The sequence below is a fragment of the Orycteropus afer genome, unplaced genomic scaffold, assembly GCF_000298275.1.
Source record: "Orycteropus afer afer isolate SDZICR_OR568_19922 unplaced genomic scaffold, OryAfe1.0 scaffold00354, whole genome shotgun sequence".
In the NCBI taxonomy this organism is placed as follows: domain Eukaryota; kingdom Metazoa; phylum Chordata; class Mammalia; order Tubulidentata; family Orycteropodidae; genus Orycteropus; species Orycteropus afer.
The window spans coordinates 2,716,901-2,737,639 of record NW_006921941.1 but is presented as its reverse complement, the minus strand read 5'-3'; the positions used below and the strand labels follow the sequence as shown (position 1 = coordinate 2,737,639).

The following is a 20,739-nucleotide window of genomic DNA, read 5'->3' as shown; positions in this document are numbered from 1 at the left end:
CTGGTGGGTTTGAACTGCCAGCCTTCTGGTTAGCAGTCAAGTGTCTTAGCCACTATGCTACTAGAGCTCCTAAGGGTACAAGAGGCACATGTTAATGTAGACTGAGCCTTGTGCTACAAGGGGAAAGTTGGGCTCTCTGCTTTTGCCCCCTGCCCGTATTTATCCAGTTGAACTCAATACTCTTGGGGTTCAGAGCCTGGCCCCTTAGAACAACCAGAATGAAGGAAGAGTGACTCTGGCAACCTTTGCCAGAGTAGGGGGTCTAGGGTACTTGACTTGTTTTGCCATGTGCAAGAAATTGCTCCATTACTACCTCTCTCCTTGCTGGACTGGGCATGACCTGGCTCCTGGGGTCCAGTGTGAGAGTGAAATCTAGACTCTAATCCACTTGGATTTGGACCCTGAGCCTAGAGTTGGGAGAGGTGAAATGAAAGGAAATACCAGAACAACGGCAAGATACCCTCATTTTGTTTGTATGGAGGTCTTAGGCAGCTGATCATTCTGAAGTGTTAACTTGATGCTTGTGGGCCTGCCGGGGCCTCACACTCTGGGAATAGGGGGGACAGTGATGGTGGTAAGGGGGTGTAGAATAGGAGGAACGGTCAGGGCTATGCTCCCACACTAGGACAGTACACTCAAGGGGTAAGTGCTCAGGGTCTGTGGTATAGGCCTAACCCTTGGTGCCTGCACCTCTTGTCTGGCCCAGGTGAAGCAGGGGGGCACTAGGACCCAGAGGCTAGCACGGTCCCTGACAAGTCTAGAGCAGCACTAGCGCAGAGTGAGACTCAGCTGGCAAGCAGGATTCCGTGTCTCTGGGTTCAGGAATCCTCGGGCAGCAAAGGGGACTTGTTCCTCAGCCCCCATTTCTGCCCCCACTCCTACCCTGGTGGGCCACAACGTGAGGCCCATGGACTGGGGAGAGCTGGGCCTGACGGCTCCTGTGTCTGTCCATGACGGCCTGGAGCCCTGACCCTCCTGCCTAGGTTTCTGCCTTTTCTCTCTGTCCCTGGCCAGCTGGGGGAGGGGGTAGAAGCCAGGTGAGCAACATGGCCCAGAGCAAGAGGCATGTGTACAGCCGGGTAAGTGGCCCTGATCTGGGATGGGCCTAGGAGGGCTGCTAGAGAAGCCCTTTTGGTGCCTGTGAACATCATTGCCGTGGGGGCTGGGGAGGCAGGCAGCTGGGGCACTCAGCCTGTGTTTCTAAGGAACCCTCACAGCCCTGATGGGGTTAGGTTGGATAGAGTTGGGCCCTAACTGGGGACTGACTAGGCCCGATCTTTGACTCTAATTGGATCTCAGGCTAGGGGTTCCTGATGGGGGCCAGGCAATCTTGGGGACTTAGAATGGGGTGGTGGGTTGGAGTGGCCTTACAGTGAAGCCTTTCTTTAGAGCTTCTTTGTTTGTCACTTGCTTTTTCTCTCCTGTCTGAGCTTGAATCTGTACCCATGTTATGTCTACCTGGTTCTGAGAGGCTTATTGGGGTTGTGAGGTAGAAGAGTCTGGGGCCAACCTTGATGTTACTGTCAGTTCCTGTTATTAACCATGAGAGCCACTCTGCTGTCCAGGTGTGATATGGGGGTCCGGAGCCCTTAGGAGGGCTCCCTGAATGAGCTCTTTGAGGAAGGGAGTTAGGAATGACAGGGCTGGAAGATGTCCTGGCTCTTCCCAGCCGTTGACAGATTCCATCCTGAAAGTAAGTGGAAGCATCAGAAAGGGGCCCTATGGAGTCGTCAGGACCATGGGGTCACTTTCTCATGCCTTGTTTATCTGTTTGCTGCAAGGCCCTTGTTCATAGAGATGCTATTGCTAAAAATGGCTTAGGTGTGATTCTCTTCTCAACCATGGGCCTATTTGGGTCCTAATTTCATGTTGTGTCCTGTCATCACAGAGGTGTCAGAAGCTGAGAGCTTCCCAAAGACAGTATTTTAGTCTATTATTTGTCCATCCATAGGGTCATGAGCCATCCGCTTGGACCACTGGGCAGAGTATGGGGGACAGAGTGTGGGACAGACCTGAGGCACTCAATTTGCCTGGCCTTTATTTTACATCTATAGCAAAATAAAATATGGGGAAGAGTCTCCAGAGCTAGAGGGTAGAGAGTTGATAGAACAGAACTCAGATAGGAAGAAGGAGTTGAATTGTTGAATGGGCTGTGGTAAGACATCCAGGAGTGCTGTGGTGGTGTGGGAGGGGGTGGGGGGAATCAGGTCAGGGAGGAGCGCTAGTGACTTGTGGGTCTGGAGGGAGGCACAGTTGTGTGACTCTGAAAGGGAGAGGCTTAAGAGAGCTGTTTAAATACAGGAAAGACAAGTGACAGTGGGGAGGGAAGCAGGATTCTGTAGGGTCACCACTAACTTGCCTGTCTCTGAGCTCAGTCTCCTTAGTTGGAGCATTGGATTGTGTGGGGCCTGATCTGTACTGAATTATGTATTTGAGCTTGATTCCCCTCACTAAGTGCAGTGCTCCTGAGAAAGCAGCCACACAGTGACATTCACAGATCTGTTGATGAATTCTGATTTTTTTAATAAAATTTAATATAAACTCTTAAAAAACCTGGAAGATTCCGGAGTGGTTTGGAGAAATCTTAGAAGGACACATCACTGACATTTTTCGAAGGGGAACTTGGAACCCCACTTCACTCTGAGAATGGATTTCAGGGAGTGACTTCTGGTTCTTTTTAAGTCCAGGATCCTGGCTGGGACATTTTTATGTATTATGATGACAGTCTTGACATGAGACCTCTAATTGTGTTTGCTTGTACATGTCTTCCTTTCAGACACCCAGTGGCAGCAGGATGAGTGCAGAGGCAAGTGCCCGGCCTCTCAGAGTGGGTTCCCGTGTGGAGGTGATTGGAAAAGGCCACCGAGGCACTGTGGCCTATGTTGGAGCCACACTCTTTGCCACTGGCAAATGGGTGGGCGTGATCCTGGATGAAGCAAAGGGCAAGAATGATGGAACTGTCCAAGGGAGGAAGTACTTCACATGTGATGAAGGGCATGGAATCTTTGTGCGCCAGTCCCAGGTATCCATACCCTACTCCTTTGTGTGTGTGCATTCATGTGCATATGCTCTATTGCATGTGCAGCTGATGTTGTACAGTTGATGGTGTTCCTTTTTCCCGGGCATAAGCATTAAGCCTTTAGTGGGGAGGAAGAAAAGTAGGGGAAGGTAGGGAAGATGGGAGATCCATCCTTAGGGAAGCTGCCCTGTGTTCTAGGCTTGCTTCGGGGTTGGAGAGGGGCCTATATTACAGCCATTCTTGATTTGGCTGTATTGAGTCTGTTCTGTGGCCTCAGATCCAGGTATTTGAAGATGGAGCAGATACCACTTCCCCAGAGACACCTGATTCTTCTGCCTCAAAGGTTCTCAAAAGAGGTAACAACTACCCACTGAAGTTGCCTGCCTACATCCAGGAGTCCCCAGGACTTCTCAAAATAACATGGAGCCACAGGGGATCCTGAGATTTTTCCATCACCACCATATTCCCTTCTTATATCTCCCCTACCCTGCCCTCATGTTTTCTGCTCCACCTGTTAATACAAACACACTTTGTCTTATTTTCTTTCTACAGAGGGAACTGATGCAGCTGCAAAGACCAGCAAACTGGTGAGTGGTTTGGGGGTGGGGGTGGGGAGTGATATGGGGGAAAGGGGAAGAAGGAGGGAAAGAGAAGAGAAAGTAGGTAGTCTGAATTTATAGTTAGCTTTTCATTCTCTCCAACCCTCCTGAGACAGAAGTTTTTCTGGGCATGAGTTGCTGCTTTAGGGCTAAAGTAAAGTGGTAGCAGGGAGAAGCTATTAGGGTTTAGAAGTTCAGGGTCAAATGGGACTGAGGCTGGGGTGATGGGAAAGACAGATCTGATCCCAGTAGTGTTGCTAACTGCCTACATTTTGGTACCCAATGATGCCAAGATCTAAAGGGGCTGAGGCTGGGGGTAAAGTAGGGGCTAGAGGAGGAAGGAGCGCTCCTGTTCACAAGTAAATGGTAAGGAGCTGCTACCTGTTTTAGGCTGTACTCAGAGGGCCCTTTATAGCCTCCCTCTGCTGCTTCACACAGGGTGTGAGGTGGCATTCTGTGAGGTGGGCTTCTAGGTTCTCCAGCTTCTCTGGCACAGGTGTGGACATCCTGGAAGGTGATCCTTGTTGTTGTTGTTGTTGTTGTTATGTGCCGTTGAGTCGGACCCGACTCATAGTTGACCCCTCCTTGGGTTTCCGAGGCAGTATCACTATGGAAGTAGATTGCTCCATCTTCCTTCAAAGAAGTGGCTGGTGGGTTTGAACCACCAGCCTTCTGGTTAGCAGTCAAGTGCCTTAGCCACTATGCTACCAGAGCTCCCGAAGGTGATCCTTAGGAACCCCTTATCTCACTTACCTAGCACTCTCCCACTTACCTCTTTGTACCTGAGTTGGTGTTAACATCTACACCTAGGAGGTCTGGCCTGCTAGCACAGTGTTGTGTCTGTTCTCTAACTCTGCCCTTTCCTATTCCTCATGCAGCGGGGAATGAAGCCTAAGAAGGTGGTGTGTCTACCGTTTGTGTCTGGGTGGGTGGGGACCATGAGCCCCCTCCCCAGCTGTCCTGCATGTCCTTGGGCTGCTGCATGCAAACGCATGTGAATTTGGGGCTGGGATGGCCAGAGGAAATGGTGGCCTTGGCTTTCAGAGTTCTTTTGAGGGGAAACAGGGACATCAGCTCAGTGTCCACACCCCCATAGCACTCAGTCAAGAGGGACAGTTCTTCCTCCCCTAAGACTCCTAGTCAGAAACCCCAATATTTGAATCTATAAATAACAGCCTTTACTGCTCTCTGAAGAAGAGCATTCACTGGATTATAGTGGGTTCTCAGTTGGCCTAAGCTTGGGGGACAGTGAGAGGATAGACTTGGGCTATTGGGGCTGGGGAAGGTACAAAGTGAGGTGTTTGGTCAAGGAGGCAGGAGATCAGGGAACAGCACAGGAAGAATGGTCCCAAGTTGGAAAGCCTGAAAGTCTGTGTGTCTTCTTTGGGTGGATGCTGCCATGAATGCCTACCTCTCCCATGCCTCACCAGTCTTTCCCCATCTCCCTCTTCCTCTGGTAGTGTGCCAGAGGCCCATTTTTTACCCCTTGCAGCCCTCTATCAGCCATTACTAGAATGGGAGTCTACTGTGTCATCCCCTCCCCTACACTTTTGAACTCTGAAGTCACTGTCATGACCATTTCCTCAACCAGTCCCTATCCTGGGCCTCTACCCCAGCGGTTTCTGACCTGTATGTACTGTGCTATATGTATAATACTGTGCTTTCCTTGTTCCCAGCCTGTCTCAGCCCCTTCTGGCATTGCTTGGATTGGGGCAGTGGGAGGGGAAATGAAAGCATCTTTTTGACTCCTAGTTGGTGATGGGTCGTCCCTTTGGAGTCTTGCCATGAAAGAGACCACATATTGGTATTTGCTTCGAGGTCCTGGCTCTGGATAGAAATGGGGAAAATAATACCCTAAAGGATGGTGGGCCCATACTAGAGTCATAGGAACTTACTCCCTTGATTATTGTCTCCTGGTTGAGGTGCCTATCTGACATCAGTCCCTGGAATAGAGACAGGCATGAACTTGCAGTCTATCTATGGAGGAGTCAGGCTGCAATCTGCCCTGACCTGGCTTGGGTCCTGAACCATGCTCAAATCATGGGGCTTTGGCAGCTGCCACGGGAAATGGGGCGAAGCTCAGCCTAGGCTGCCCATGCTGGGATACAGCACCTTCTTTACTCAGGGTGGAAAGTGTCAGGCACTCCTGTCCCCCTACGGAGTCTTCCTCTTTAGTGTTCCTCTCACAACATTATCAATGAGCCCATGTGGACTAGGGAGCAAGCTCCAGGAGCAAATGAACATGCTTTGAGGGAAAGGGCTTAACTCCTGATGTCTTCACAAAGTGCCCAGTCCTTTCTGGAAGCCCCTCACGGACAGCCTTTATTTAACCCAGCTACAGTCAGAGGAAGATGGGGGAGAGACGCTGTACACTGTCATTAGTTTGCTGCCCAGATAGGATATTCCAAAGGTTTCTTCATTGCTCTGTGCGATCCTCAGAGCTCATGTTGGTTGCTGAAGGAGTGCTCTGGGTGTGTGTGCCTGATGAGACCAAGTGGGTGAGAGACCATAAGGGGATTGTCAGTGTGTATGAGACAGAGCAGAGTGGATGGAGTTGTGTGTGGGGTGGTGTGCAAGCATGAGAGCGATGGAGGTGTGCAGGCCCAGTGTCCCTTCCCAATGATGCCTTGGCCATAGGGTGCCATTTCTGGGATGGCCCCTACTCCAGTTCTGGCAGAGAGCTCTTGGTGGTGGTGGTGGGGGTGGTGGTGAGGGGTGGTGGAGGAGGGGTCGAACCTATCCTTGGGAAGAGGGAGGGCTCTGCGCCGGGTTTTGTCCAGTCATGAGGAGGAGGAGGAGCCAGCAGAGCCCATCCGGCCGTTGCTAGGCGACCACGGAGCAGTGGCTCCACCCTCATGGAGCAGAGGAGGGTGGGTGCATGACGTCAGGTGGAGCTGGTGCTGCGGCCACTGAGGCTGCCATCAGCCTAAGCTGGCGAGCTGGGCCGGGCCCCTCTCTGGTGCCTACTGGAGCCTGGCTGTTCCGCTACGCACCTGCGGGGCCTCTGCATCAAAGCCGCAGTCGTTTGCGGGCCGGGAAGCTGCTGGGCCGGGAAGCTGAGGCTGCATTGTTGGGATTTGATGCACTAATCTCCTGTCTCCGCCGCCTTTCCCTCTGTTCGGTCTCTTTCCCTCCCTCCCTTCGTCTTTCCTTCCTCCGTGTGTTCGTCCATCCTCTGTCCCTCCTTCTTTTTCCTCTCCCTGCTTTCTTTGGTTTTCTGCAATGATGAGACAGGCACCGACAGCCCGAAAGGTACTCTTGCTTGCTCTGGTTCTGCTGCCAGGTTGCCAGCGCGATGGTGGCAGCAGGCTGCTGGGGTGGGGGTGGGGGTTGATTGACTTCAGTCTGTCTACCTGGTCGGGGGAGGAGGGCAGGGCTGGAGGAGTGGAGGGCAAGAAGAGGTATGTGTCACCACCATGCCCTGGGCGGAAGCATTTGCTCCCTACCCTGCCTCTTTTGGCTGTGACTGTCTGAGTCTGTGTTCCAGGCCTTGTACCCATGGCTTCACAGGTTTGGGCTGCGGGCAGCAGCTGTCACAAAGTGGTTCAGGGAGTTTCTTGTTGTGGAACATGGGGAAGTGGGCTAGGTGTCTCAGTGCCTTTTAGGCTTGCCTTACTCGACCTTTGCTAAGAATGACATTTGGTTGTTTCCCCAGTGTTCCTTTCTTACCCGCCCCCCCCCGTGTTGGTATTAGCCAGACTACCAAAGTGGAATGGAGACCCTAGAGTAGGTCTGACCCAGACTCTGAGGCTTAGCCTGGGGTAGGAGGGGTGAGGGTTGGTCTCCTTGGACTCACAAGTCTCCTGGAAATAGGATCCAAGCTGAATCTTCTCTTTGCTAGAGCAGTGGGACATTAGATAATAAGAACACCATTTGGGAGTTGGAGTTAATCATCCATTCACCACTTGTGACCTGAGTGGTTTCTGGATTTGCTTTAGAGCAGTAGGTTCTCTATTGCTGCTACCCACCCCCACTTCCTTTTATGCAGCTGGGTGGGGTTACTTTGCTGAGCTCTGGGCTTCTGGCTAATGCAATATTCATGGTCCTGACACCTGAGCCCTCTGCCCTAGGGATGGAGACTGCTGCGGGGATATGAGGATGTGAGGGGAGGGACAGCAGCCTTGTTCTGCCTTAGGGACCTGATCTCCCCCTCTCGGGCTCCTATCACTCACTTTAGTGTGGGGTTTCTAGGATTTCTCTGGTGAGTCTAGCACTTGAAGGGAAGGTGGTGAACTGGGAAAGTGCTTGGGAGTGGTGTGTGGGTGGGCCTCTGGCTCTGAGCTGGAGTTTAAGACGTTCTCAGAAGGACTGGTCTCTGGTGACCTTCTCCACCAGCTGCTGCCTTTGGTCTCCTATGGCTCAGCCTAGGAGACAAGGACTTCTGGGATTCCCATGTGTCTGAAGGGGTGAGGTCTGGAAGAGTTGGGCAAAAGTGGGAGTGGGAACCGGGGAACAGAAGTTCTGGGTTCCTGGAGTAGAAATAGGGTGGCTTCCTGGAGAAAGAAAGTGATGGAATGATGGGAGGGGCGTCTGACTGTAGCCCCATTTCTGTTATTACTTCTACTCTCATTGCTGTCTCTTTTGCTGTCTATCTTTGCTGCCATTATCCCTTTTTTTCCTGATACCTCTCCTCCTCTGGCTCCTGTTGCCTGTCCAGACCACAACTCGGCGGCCCAAGGTGAGAAAAAACAGGCCTCTGTGCAAGCCACTGCCAACTGTCCACACGTATTTCAGGCATGTGTATGCATGTGTGCATGTATGTGAGCAAGTAAAAAAGTCACCTGGGTTCTCTGGGGTGGGGTGTAGAGCACTGGAGGTGGTCACAGGCCCCTTGTAGGAAAACTTGACTTCAGGAATTTAGGAGGTTGTTTGAGCTAGTAGCTTGAGGGCAAAAGAGAGGTGAGAGGTGTTGTGATTAACCAAGGCAAACTTTCTTGAAGAAGGGAATTTTGACCAGTTTTTTTGGGGGAAGGATTGGAAGAGAAGTGAAGAAGAACCTAGCAGTCATCAGGGGATGAGTAGTTGAGTGTGTCTGTGTAAGATGTGGGATGGAGTGGGTGTTTGTGGATAGCACACAGTGTCTGGGCATCACCCCTGGGAGATTTGTAGGGCTTAGCACTGCCAGAGAGAACACTGGTCAGGCCTGTCTGCTGTCCATCCCAGCCCTACAGGGGTCTAGCAGGTAGGACCCCCAGAGTTCTTTCCCTGGTGAGAGTCCCTTTGTCTTGGTGGAAAGAGATAGCAGAAGGGTTGGCTATACTGGCCTTGGGTGGCACTTCTTCTGATGGCCATCTGTTTGGTGATGGGGGAAGAGGGGAGCTCTGAGCCTTGGAAGGAGAGAGAGACTTTCAAAGTAGGGGTATAGAGAAGGAGGGATACAACTTTTACCCTGGCCTTTTTTCCTTTGGGGTCTCCTAAAATGGGCTGCATGAGGGTGTTTGAAATTGACTCCCAAAAAGTAGGGAAGGGCCTAGCAGGGGTAGAAAACCTGACCACATGCCATGGTTGCTTTTAGCCCAGCCTTCTCTGGGGATATGAAGCCAGAGAGGAGACTCCAATCTATGTTTCTGGGAATGACATTGAGGCAGTTTTTCCCTCTGGGGGAGGACACAGACCCACAACAAGATAGGACTGGGAGTATTAAGAATTTGCTAGAATTATCACAAGTGGGTCAGAGAGGGGAGTTCTGGGGAGTAAGGGACTAATTCTGCTCTAAGGGTGTAGTGCCAGAGATGGGAGGAATGTAGGGTCATTGTCAAGAGGAGAGTCTTATAATCTGTATCTTCCCTCTACTCCTCCCTCCCTCCCTGCTCTGCTTCCCTTCCTCCTCCTTGTCCTTTGTCACTGTCTCACTCTGACTCTGTGTCCTTTTTCACCTCCCCTTCACTGTTTTTCTGTTCTCATTGTGTTTTGATGTTCTCTTCTGCCTTTTTCCCTTCTCTGTTTTTTCCCCTGGCCATATTCTTATATTCTATCTCCCTTCCTTTCACCATTTCTATCCCCCATACTCTTTCCTGGTTTGCCCTGACTTCTCTGAGTAGCCCACCCGCCCAGCCAGCACTGGGGTGGCTGGGGCCAGTAGTTCCCTGGGCCCCTCTGGCTCAGCATCTGCAGGTGAGCTGAGCAGCAGTGAGCCCAGCACCCCAGCTCAGACTCCGCTGGCAGCACCCATCATCCCCACACCAGCCCTCACCTCTCCTGGAGCAGCACCCCCACTTCCTTCTCCTTCTAAGGTAAGGACTGGGATTGGGGAAAGGGGATACAAAGGACCTGTGACCCCTGGCTAAGTCTGAGAAACTTTCCAGGCTTGGGGGAGACTCAAAACTTCAACCAGGAAGGCTGGGGACATAGCATGTGGGCATCCTGCCACTGAGCTACTCTTTCCTTTCCTATCCTTTTCCATACTTGCCCCTCCATTCTGTGCTGTTATTTCCTCTCAGATGATTATATGTCACTTGATTTTCACCCTGGGGTGGCATTTGCACACATTTCTGACCTCTTTGCTCCCCTCGGCCTTGGTGAGAAGGAGGGGAGGTTGTGCACAGACACAGGGGCCTCTCCGTCACAGGAGGAGGAGGGGCTGCGGGCCCAGGTGCGGGACCTGGAAGAGAAGCTGGAGACACTGCGTCTGAAACGGGCAGAAGATAAGGCAAAGTTAAAAGAGCTGGAGAAACACAAGATCCAGCTGGAGCAGGTGCAGGAATGGAAGAGCAAAATGCAGGAGCAGCAAGCAGATCTGCAGCGGCGTCTCAAGGAGGCGCGGAAGGTGGGGTTTGGGATGAAAGGGGGGTGATTGGCGAGGCTAAGGGACCCAGGGAGGTAATACGAGAAACTAGACTAGAGCTGAAGCCTGGAACATCTGTGAGAAAGGGCGGCATGGGACATCCCTGTGTGTGTATCTCCACCAATCTTCACCCCATCCTCAGGAAGCCAAGGAGGCGCTGGAGGCAAAAGAACGCTACATGGAGGAGATGGCTGACACTGCTGATGCCATCGAGATGGCTACTCTGGATAAGGAGATGGCTGAAGAGCGGGCTGAGTCCTTGCAACAGGAGGTGGAGGCACTGAAAGAGCGTGTGGATGAACTCACCACTGACTTGGAGATCCTCAAAGCTGAGATTGAAGAGAAGGGTAAGGGGTCAGGAGCCACTGGGGCCCAAATGGTGCAGTCAGGACCATGTCTGAAACAGTTACTGGTCTTCCATAGGCTCAGATGGGGCTGCGTCCAGTTACCAGCTCAAGCAGCTCGAGGAGCAGAATGCCCGCCTGAAGGATGCCCTGGTGAGGTAGGGCCCTGCTCCACTGCTTGGCTTTGGAGCTCACTCTCCTTATCTCCAAAAGTTTTAGAGCACCATCATCACCAGTGGGTCTGACACGTGCTTTTCCCCTTTTCTTTCTGCCACTTCCCCACAGGATGCGGGATCTTTCTTCCTCAGAGAAGCAGGAACACGTGAAGCTCCAGAAACTCATGGAAAAGAAGAACCAAGAATTAGAAGTTGTGAGGCAACAGCGGGAGCGTCTGCAGGAGGAGCTGAGCCAGGCAGAAAGCACCATTGATGAGCTCAAGGAGCAGGTGTGGGAAGCCCAGCTCCTTGCCCAGACTCCTCCCCGACCCAGTAACTTTCCTTGGATGCCACCTTTTTCTGGGTACCTTCTAGCAGCCCTTCTCCTTGTTCCCCTCCTGTAACACAGGTGGATGCTGCTCTGGGTGCTGAGGAGATGGTAGAGATGCTGACAGACCGGAACCTGAATCTAGAAGAAAAAGTACGGGAGTTGAGGGAGACCGTGGGAGACTTGGTAAGAGAAGAGGTTTGGAACCTGTTGGAGAGTGTCTAGATTTCTGACATTTGAAGGGAAGGTATATAGAAGGGACTTGCTGAGAGATAGACTGACATGTAACTCCTGATGTTTGAGCAGAGTATGTAAGTGGACCCACTTGACCATGCCACCCTGCTCTTACTTCTCCTTTGCCCCTAACTATCTTGTGACCTCCCAGGAAGCGATGAATGAGATGAATGATGAGCTGCAGGAGAACGCACGTGAGACAGAACTGGAGCTGCGGGAACAGCTAGACATGGCAGGTGCCCGGGTGCGTGAGGCCCAGAAGCATGTGGAGGCAGCCCAGGAGACAGTTGCAGATTACCAGCAAACCATCAAGAAGTACCGGCAGCTGACCGCCCACCTACAGGTGCCTACTTACCCTGTGCTCTTTACCCACAATCACCCTAGAATTCCTTAATGACCAGCTGTGCCTCACTGCTCATCTCTGCTCCCAGGATTTGAATCGGGAGCTGACAAACCAGCAGGAAGCATCTGTGGAAAGGCAGCAGCAGCCACCTCCAGAGACTTTTGACTTCAAAATCAAATTTGCTGAGACTAAGGCCCATGCTAAGGTTGGGAGAGTTGGGTAGGCCTGAGGGGGAGTTCTGGGTAGCCCAGCCAGGGTTTAGCCTCCATCTGGTATTCAAATTTCTGGGTTCTGGGCTTCAGATTTCTTGGGGAGGAAGTCCTTCATGTAGTGGTTTGGAAGACTCCTGCCTGGGCTTGTTCCAGAAGTAGGGCATCTGGTAGTTCTAGGGCTTTCTCTATCCTGGCTGAGAGTCCTGTTCCCTCTCCACTTCACAGGCAATTGAGATGGAGCTGAGGCAGATGGAGGTGGCCCAGGCCAACCGGCACATGACCCTGCTGACAGCCTTCATGCCCGACAGCTTCCTTCGGCCAGGTGGGGACCATGACTGTGTCTTGGTCCTGCTGCTCATGCCCCGTCTCATTTGCAAGGTATGGTCAATCACAAGTGCAACTGAAATCTATTGAACTTAACTGTGAACAAGGCATTGAGGATGCTGATGAAAGGCAGTGGTTCGAGGTTTCTGCCCACAGAGAGTTAGGATGTAGTGGGGGAACACACAGCCAACAGAGTCACTGATGAATTCAATTTGAATTAAAATTTGTGTTGTGAAAGAGAGGTAAGTTTTTTGAGGCAGCACAATGGGGATCTAATTTATATTGGGAAGTCACTGGAGAAATAACATTTGAGCTAAGACCCAGAAGGTGACTAGGAATTAACTAGGGGGAGTAATTGACAGGATAGCATTCTAGATGGAGGAGATAGTAGGAGCAGCAGCTTTAAGGCAAGGAAGAGTTTGGTCCCACCGGCCACACTACTCTTTCATTTTTGCATCCTAAATCCTCACAATCTCTAATAATCACACTATTTACCCTTATCCCACGTGAGACTCCCTTTCTGTCTAAGAGCTGTTCCTATCTTTTCTCCCATGTGTCCATGCCCCTTGCCTAGTTGTTAGGTTCTGTGTTTCTGAGTCTGTGTTCCCCACACTTCTCTGCTTTGAGTCCCAGGTCCCTGGTGCTGCTTCTTACAGGCAGAGTTGATAAGGAAACAGGCCCAGGAGAAGTTTGAACTAAGTGAAAACTGTTCAGAGCGGCCCGGACTACGAGGAGCTGCGGGGGAGCAGCTCAGCTTCGCTGCTGGGCTGGTGTACTCACTGAGCCTGCTGCAGGCTACACTACATCGCTATGAGCAGTGAGTGACCCTTGACCCCCTCTCCAGGGTTGTAGGTCTTTGATTGACTGGAATTGAGATTACCTGGCAGGCCCTGGGTCTAGGCTGATTGCAGCCTTACAGAGTCCTCCTCTGGCCTCTAGTGCCCTCTCTCAGTGCGGTGTGGATGTGTATAAGAAGGTGGGCAGCCTGTACCCTGAGATGAGTGCCCATGAGCGCTCCTTAGACTTCCTCATTGAGCTGTTGCATAAGGATCAGCTGGATGAGACTGTCAACGTGGAACCTCTCACCAAGGCCATCAAGTACTACCAGGTATGGGGCCAGAATTCAGGCTGGGGCAGGAGAGAGCTCTTGATGGGGATTATTGCCAGTATATCCAAGATTGTGCCCCAGATTGGCTGCCTGGGGACTGGTGTGCTCCTAAATAAACTTGTCTTATGACAGTTACTTGAGGGCCTCAAATGCTCTTGTACCTCTGGAGTCTCATGATGACTAGGCTCAAATCATAGTTTGGGAAGAACTCTTTACTCTCTTGGGACCTAAAGGATATCTCTTTGTCATCCTCCTTAGCATCTGTACAGCATCCACCTTGCAGAACAGCCTGAGGACTGTACCATGCAGCTAGCCGATCATATTAAGGTGAAGTGTCTGGGCCAGTGGTTGAACCCTCTATAGACAGGCCCCAAAGGGGTATCACACAAGACCAGGGCAGGGCCACAAAGGCCAAATCAGGGAAGCCGAAGAATGCACTAGGTATGGGGTCAGCAGAGGGTAGGAACTTCTTGGAGATGAGGGTGGGGCAGAAGGGCTTATGTTAGGGGCTTATGACTGCATGCTTCTGTCCTCCTCACAGTTCACCCAGAGTGCCCTGGACTGCATGAGCGTGGAGGTGGGACGGCTGCGTGCCTTTTTGCAAGTGAGAGTGCATTTAGATCTGTTTGAATGTCTCTTTCCTAGTTCCCACCTTCTCATCCCCGGCCTTAATGCTGACTTGGTTACTCCTTCTTTTCCTATTCCCTGAGTAGGGTGGGCAGGAAGCTTCAGATATGGCCCTCCTGCTCCGGGACCTGGAAACATCGTGCAGTGACATCCGCCAGTTCTGTAAGAAGATCCGAAGGCGAATGCCGGGGACGGATGCTCCTGGGATCCCAGCTGCTCTGGCCTTTGGAGCACAGGTTTAGGACTATGAATAAGGAAGGGAGGGAAGCTGGGTAGAACCAGGAGGGGCCTAGCACGTCAGAATCTGGATTTGGTCAGAGAATGAGAATGGTTGTAAGGTAATTAGGAACTGTAATGATGGTCCCAGGGTGGTCTCCTGACTCTAGCCTGTTGCATAGGTATCTGACACACTCCTAGACTGCAGGAAACACCTGACGTGGGTGGTGGCTGTGCTGCAGGAAGTGGCAGCTGCTGCTGCCCAGCTGATTGCCCCACTGGCAGAGAATGAGGGGCTACCTGTAGCTGCCTTGGAGGAGCTGGCTTTCAAAGCAAATGAGCAGGTGGGCCTGGATATCTGGCAGAAGGGTGGGGAATCAGGTGGCTGCTGTGGAGCTTTTACTACTGCCTTTGGTTCTGCAGATCTATGGAACACCATCCAGCAGCCCCTATGAGTGCCTGCGCCAGTCATGCAACATCCTCATTAGTACCATGAACAAGCTGGCCACAGCCATGCAAGAGGGGGAGTATGATGCAGAGAGACCCCCCAGTAAGGTGGGTAGGAGGTCCCTAGGAGCAGAGCTGCTGCTGGTTGTGGGAGGGCTAGGAGGTAGGAGGGTAGAATCTAGACAGCACTGACTTGTGTGGAGACAAGAAAAAGATCTTACCTGTGACCAGATATCTCTGGAAAGGAGCATGTTGGTGATCTCCTCTCCCTAACCCTGCCCTCTGCCCCACCCCAACACTTAGCCTCCCCCGGTTGAGCTGCGGGCTGCTGCCCTTCGTGCGGAGATCACAGATGCTGAAGGCCTGGGCTTGAAGCTTGAAGATCGTGAGACAGTTATCAAAGAGTTGAAGAAGTCACTCAAGATTAAGGTGAGGTGAGGGGAAGGTAGACTCAGGATCTGTGGGACCAGGAAGTACAGTGGGACATAGGCAGTAGTGGGAGCTGGAATTTACTTAGATGGGGTCAGGGAGTGAGAGGCAAGGTGGGGGTCCCCTGGGGCTGTGGGGAGGATGTGATGGAACTTGAAGCCCTCTGCTCTCTTCCAGGGAGAAGAACTGAGCGAGGCCAATGTGCGGCTTAGCCTCTTGGAGAAAAAGTTGGACAGTGCTGCCAAAGATGCGGATGAGCGGATTGAGAAAGTCCAGACTCGGCTGGAGGAGACCCAGGCACTGCTGCGGAAGAAGGAAAAGTCAGTCATCTTCCCTGGGACCAGGCTACTCCAACCCTCCCTGCCCTGGGCCTTGTGACCTATCCCCTATCCATGTCCTCCCTCCCAAAGACTCTTCCCAGGGCAGCAGACTCCATCGTCTTTCTCTACTGTCAACCCCATTGTATCCTTCCCACGTTAGCCCATGCAACCCCTGCCTCCTCTTCAGCAGGACTACTGCAAGAACCTCTGAGGAGTGGCCTTTGAAAAGTAGGGTGGGGCTGCGGGGCGGGTACACTGATTAAGGCCAGATTCTCTTCACAGAGAGTTTGAAGAGACGATGGATGCTCTTCAGGCTGACATTGATCAGCTGGAAGCAGAGAAGGCAGAGCTGAAGCAGCGGCTGAACAGCCAGTCCAAGCGCACCATCGAGGGGCTTCGGGGGCCCCCTCCCTCAGGCATTGCTACCCTCGTTTCTGGCATAGCTGGTGGTGAGTACAGAGGGACAGGCAGCACCAGCCTGGAGGAGAGTGAATGGCCCTCTGTCCATGGCCTCAGTTTGACTTCTGCCCCACCCTGCCCTTCCCCTGAAGTTCAGCCAGGAATATGCTTGCTCACTTTCACTCTGTGCCAGCTTTCACCACATTTCATCCTCCCCAAAGATACATGCAGAGTCCCTCTGACTGCTGCAGGATGTTAACATGTTTTCAGAATAATGACTAAGTGGGACCCTAGTTAGATATCCCTGAGGATCAGTAGCTGGACTCCCTCTGCTGGGATGCTCACCTTGCCTATTCTTGATTGCTCCTCTGCTCAGCCTCTTCATTTTCCCCACAGAATTCACATGGCTTCCCCTGTGCTGTGGCAGTACTCCCATGCTCCTGCTTTCCGTGCACTTGTAACGCTTGGTCTCCAAGGAAAACAGCTTTGTTCAAACTGGGCTTTAGGTTATGGGCCCAGGAACTCTGACCCTCTCCATTGCTGAATTCTCCCAGTTTCCTCTGGGGCTTGTGCTCTGACCTTTGCCTGGGCCCAGTGTGGTCAGGATTCCTTACCTGGAGCTTTTCTGGCTTTTGGACTCAGTGTCCCTGGTTTCTTGACCAAGGAGGTGGCCACTGTCTACTTGGTTCTTATCTGCCCTATAGTTGTTTTTTTGTTGTCTTTAGCTTCTTACTTCCCTTTCCTGCCTCCAGAAGACAAACTTCTTGCCCTGGGATGAAACCCTCAGGGTCTCTAGACCACCCCTGTTGTTCGTGTGTCTGGTCAGCTGGCCTCACCGAGGTTCTTGTTTACATCTTACCACCAGAGGCTTACCACCAGGGCCTCTGATCTCAGGAGGCGACCAATGGTCGCCTTGGCTTTAGACTCCAGTGGTACAGACAGTTGTGTGTTCCTCAGGGGAGTTTCCAGAACTGCTACATTGTATTGTTTTAGTACAAGCGCAAAACTTGTGAATATATAGAACTCCCACCAAGATGGAGGCCTTTGACCTCAGAGCAGTAGGGAAACCTGAGTGCTAGGGAATGCAGCTGCATCCTCAACTTAGGCTTTGCTGGTGGGGAGCACTAAGAGTGCAGGCATATTGGGGTCTCTGGAGCTCTCTGTGCCCTTCTTAGAGATGGAGTATGAGGCAGAGAATCAGGACCAGGCTCAACCCCTATATGCTTCCTCTAGCACATACACCTAGCTGCCATTCTCCACACAGTTCACCCTGTCTCATGGCCTCACTCCTCTTTTCCTATCTTTTACCCATATAGACCCTTACCCTAAAGGTGGGGGCAGAGGAAGAGTCTTGTTAGATAAGGTAGTTCTATGATCTGGAAAAAATTTTCTGTAAACTATGTCTAGGATTCCTCTGGTATGTTACCCTTGCTCTCACATCTAACTCCTCTCTTCTCTCCCCCTGCTTTTCCGTGGGCTCTCCTGAGCACAGAAGAACAGCAGCGAGGTAGAAACCTACCCTGGCTGGAGGTTACCAGGGGCTGGTGGGGGCAGGGGAGCAACCTGGACTGGAAGATTGGAGGGGAGACTGAAGAGAGGGGAGGCGCAAAGGCAGGGCCCACCTTTGACTTCCTTCACCAGGCCTAATGATGTTTGTTGTGGCTCCCATAGCAGGAGCTCCTGGGCAGGCTCCAGGGTCCATACCAGGCCCAGGGCTGGTAAAGGACTCACCGCTGCTGCTTCAGCAGATCTCTGCCATGAGGCTGCACATCTCCCAGCTCCAGCATGAGAATAGCATCCTGAAGGTGAGGGGGCCACAGGGAAGGTTGAGGTTGGGGCAGAGCATACCTGCTCGTTGATGACAGATGGCAGGGGCCTTCTGTTACTTCTATCACCACTCCTCTTTTCTCCCTAACAGGGAGCCCAGATGAAGGCATCCTTGGCAGCCCTACCCCCTTTGCATGTGGCAAAGGTATCCCTCCCACCCCATGAGGGCCCTGACAGTGAGGTAGCAGCTGGAGCATTGTATCGTAAGACCAGCCAGCTGCTAGAGACATTGAATCAACTGAGCACGCACACCCGTGTGGTAGACATCACTCGTACCAGCCCTGGTAGGGACCTGCTGGCCTCTGAGATGAATAACACACCCCTCCCCTCTGCCCACTCCATGGTTTAGCCCCTATTGTGCAGTCCTCATGCCATAGAAACTCTTTCCGCAGTGTTCTTTGGCCTCAGTGTTCGGTTTGCTTGATTCATCCACTCTCTCTAAGTGCCTACTCCAAGAGAGTGCCCAGGACTTGCACTCTTGACCCTTAATCCCGTTCAGCTGCCTGCCTTGGCCTTGGTGGGCCTCACCAGCCTTCCCTCCCCACAGCTACCAAGAGTCCATCAGCCCAGCTCCTAGAGCAGGTGGCTCACCTCAAGTCCCTGAGCGACACCATCGAGAAGCTCAAGGTCAGCTCAGACTCTGCCCTTCCTTACCCTGTGAAGCATGCCATGGAGCTCCCTAGTGTAGCCCTTAGCACATTCATTTCCACAGGCACTTCCAGGATTGTCTGGGCCCAGCCCTGTGCTAAGCAGCACATTGGGGAATAGGTGGAAGGAAAGGGAGGGTTCCTGCCTTGAGAACTCACAGTCTAGGTGCAAACAGAAGACAAGTTCTCATCAACAAAATGAGATAAGATAGGGTCACAGTAGAGTATGTGGCATAGGTAACAGTGCGGGGCTGAAATCAGAGTGGGCAGGCAGGTGGGGGGCGCGTCCCAGTGGCTGTGGACTCTTACCCTGTAAGGATAAGAATGATTTGTAAAGTAAGGAGGGATGATGGGGTTGGAGGTGAGAGCATGAGTGTGGGGATAGGGAGGACTGAGTTGTTGCTCCCCTGGCATTTGTGTACTTTGAGACTAGATAGCCTTGTGCCAGTTGTGGAGGGGACCTCTCAATGAACCCTTGGTTCTCTCTTCTCTCAGGATGAGGTCTTCAAGGAGACAGTGTCTCAGCGCCCTGGAGCCACAGTCCCCACTGACTTTGCCACCTTCCCCTCCTCAGTCTTCCTCAGGGTAAGGGGACACGGGGAGAGGGAGGGGACAATATGGCGGGCTCAGGTGAGTCCTCCCCGCCCTCCCCCCCAGAATTTGAAGGGGCTCTTGGCTCAGGTCCAACAACTACACACCCTGGGCTATCTGGTTAGGTCATATTTGCAAATAACTAAAAAATGTGTGCAATGACTCTAGAAATTCCAATATTTCAATATCTAAACAATACCTTCCATGGTTTGTCATCAAGGGGGGCCTAAAGCTTTCTTGTTAGACTGTATACCCCAATTTTGATTTGGAAAACGTCACCGTAGACAAGAAACTCAGAAGCCATAGTCTCCCAGGGCTGCCTTGATCTCAGAGACCCCAGCAGTGGCCCCCAGCTTGAATAAGCCCCTGATATAGGGTCTTGTTCCCCTCACACTGCTCCAGGCCAAGGAGGAGCAGCAAGATGACACAGTCTATGTGGGAAAAGTGACCTTCTCATGCGCAGCTGGCCTTGGACAGCGACATCGGCTGGTGCTGACCCAGGAGCAGCTACGCCAGCTTCACGGCCGCCTCATTTCCTAAGCACTCTGTCTTCTGCTGTCCCCTTCTCCCATCAGCCTTCCTGGTGCCACTTTGCCCAATGCACAGCCACCTCAGCCAGACCCCCGGTAGAACCATATCTGTAAAGCTATTCCTGTCTCAATCACCTTTACCCCATCCTGGCAGCATCCCCATCCTAGGTTCCCCCATTCCCTGGCTTCTGCCAGAATCTGCTGTTCAGCTGCTCCCTCCTTCCTGAGGGGCCTCAGGGCATGTGGGGGGTAGGCTGAGGCCCCACCACCAAAGGTTGAGTGGAGTCCCCTGGTTGAGGACTTCACCCCTTGATTAAAGCAACTTCTGCTTCAGTGCTTCCTGTGTGGTATTGGGAGTGGGACTTGGGCCATCGGGCTCAGGGCCAGAGTGGAAGAGAAGGGATACTGAGGAAGCTTTGGCTTTGTCACATTTGAGAGCCTTTTTCTTTAGGGCCCAGTGGAATGCTGTTCCTGAAATTCATGTACAACAAATGACTCTGAGCAAGGGGGAATAGGCGGGCGAGCCCAAGGACTAGGCTCCTGTGTTCATTTGAGGAGTTAGGAGGGCTGGAGACTGTGTCACCTCTGCCAACCCCACCTCTGCTGTCTGGACGGGTCACTCTTCTTTAGTACACTTTTTGGAGCTTAGGTCATGATGCAGTCAAAAGCCCCCACTGGCCTTCTGCTGCACTGGCCCGAGTCTCCACATAAGACCTGGGGCCCCTCAGAATGACCCTTTACTCTAAACACCATGATAAAACCAGAACAGCAGACCTGTGAGAAAGGCTAGAAGGCTCAGCCATCAAGTTGATTCTGACTCATAGCAACCCTATAGGACAGGGTAGAACTTGCCCCATAAGGCTTCCAAGGCTGTGAATCTTTATGGAAGCAAACTGCCTCATTTTCCACAGAGTAGCTGGTGGGTTCAAACCACCGACCTTTTGGTTAGCAGCTGAATACTTTCACCACTACCCACCAGAGCTCTCTAAATGGCACAAAAACTATTAAAACTCTGCTACAAATTAGTTTCACTTGAGGAATTTCTTAACATTTCTAACCACCACTGGTCTGTTTTCTGTACTGCAAAGTGGGAATACTGGTACCTTACAAGGTTGTTGTGAAGGCCTGATGAAATCATGCATCGAGCACAGTGCCCCGTACATAGGCTTTTTTCCCGTCAATACATGGTCCTGCTTTACTGTTTTATACCATGAAGTATCTGTATCCATTGTAATTGTTAGTTAAGTTGTCTTCCA

At 52.1% G+C, this 20,739-nt stretch overlaps 1 protein-coding gene across 1 annotated transcript; it reads left to right on the top strand.

Moving 5' to 3' along the window:
* Positions 1-1,046: 1,046 nt before the first annotated feature.
* On the top strand, positions 1,047-19,493 carry DCTN1 (dynactin subunit 1). Its single transcript, XM_007952629.1, has 32 exons — positions 1,047-1,079; positions 2,777-3,022; positions 3,297-3,375; positions 3,572-3,606; positions 4,497-4,517; positions 6,853-6,870; positions 8,276-8,296; positions 9,660-9,851; positions 10,187-10,384; positions 10,545-10,749; positions 10,826-10,904; positions 11,032-11,191; positions 11,311-11,415; positions 11,615-11,806; positions 11,895-12,011; positions 12,244-12,396; positions 12,999-13,159; positions 13,282-13,450; positions 13,709-13,777; positions 13,992-14,054; positions 14,164-14,313; positions 14,476-14,637; positions 14,717-14,848; positions 15,044-15,169; positions 15,347-15,489; positions 15,772-15,938; positions 17,381-17,395; positions 17,560-17,693; positions 17,807-17,999; positions 18,263-18,342; positions 18,858-18,947; positions 19,356-19,493. Exons 1-32 carry the CDS (start codon positions 1,047-1,049, stop codon positions 19,491-19,493), a joined length of 3,846 nt encoding a protein of 1,281 aa, XP_007950820.1.
* The last annotated feature ends 1,246 nt before the right edge of the window (positions 19,494-20,739 follow it).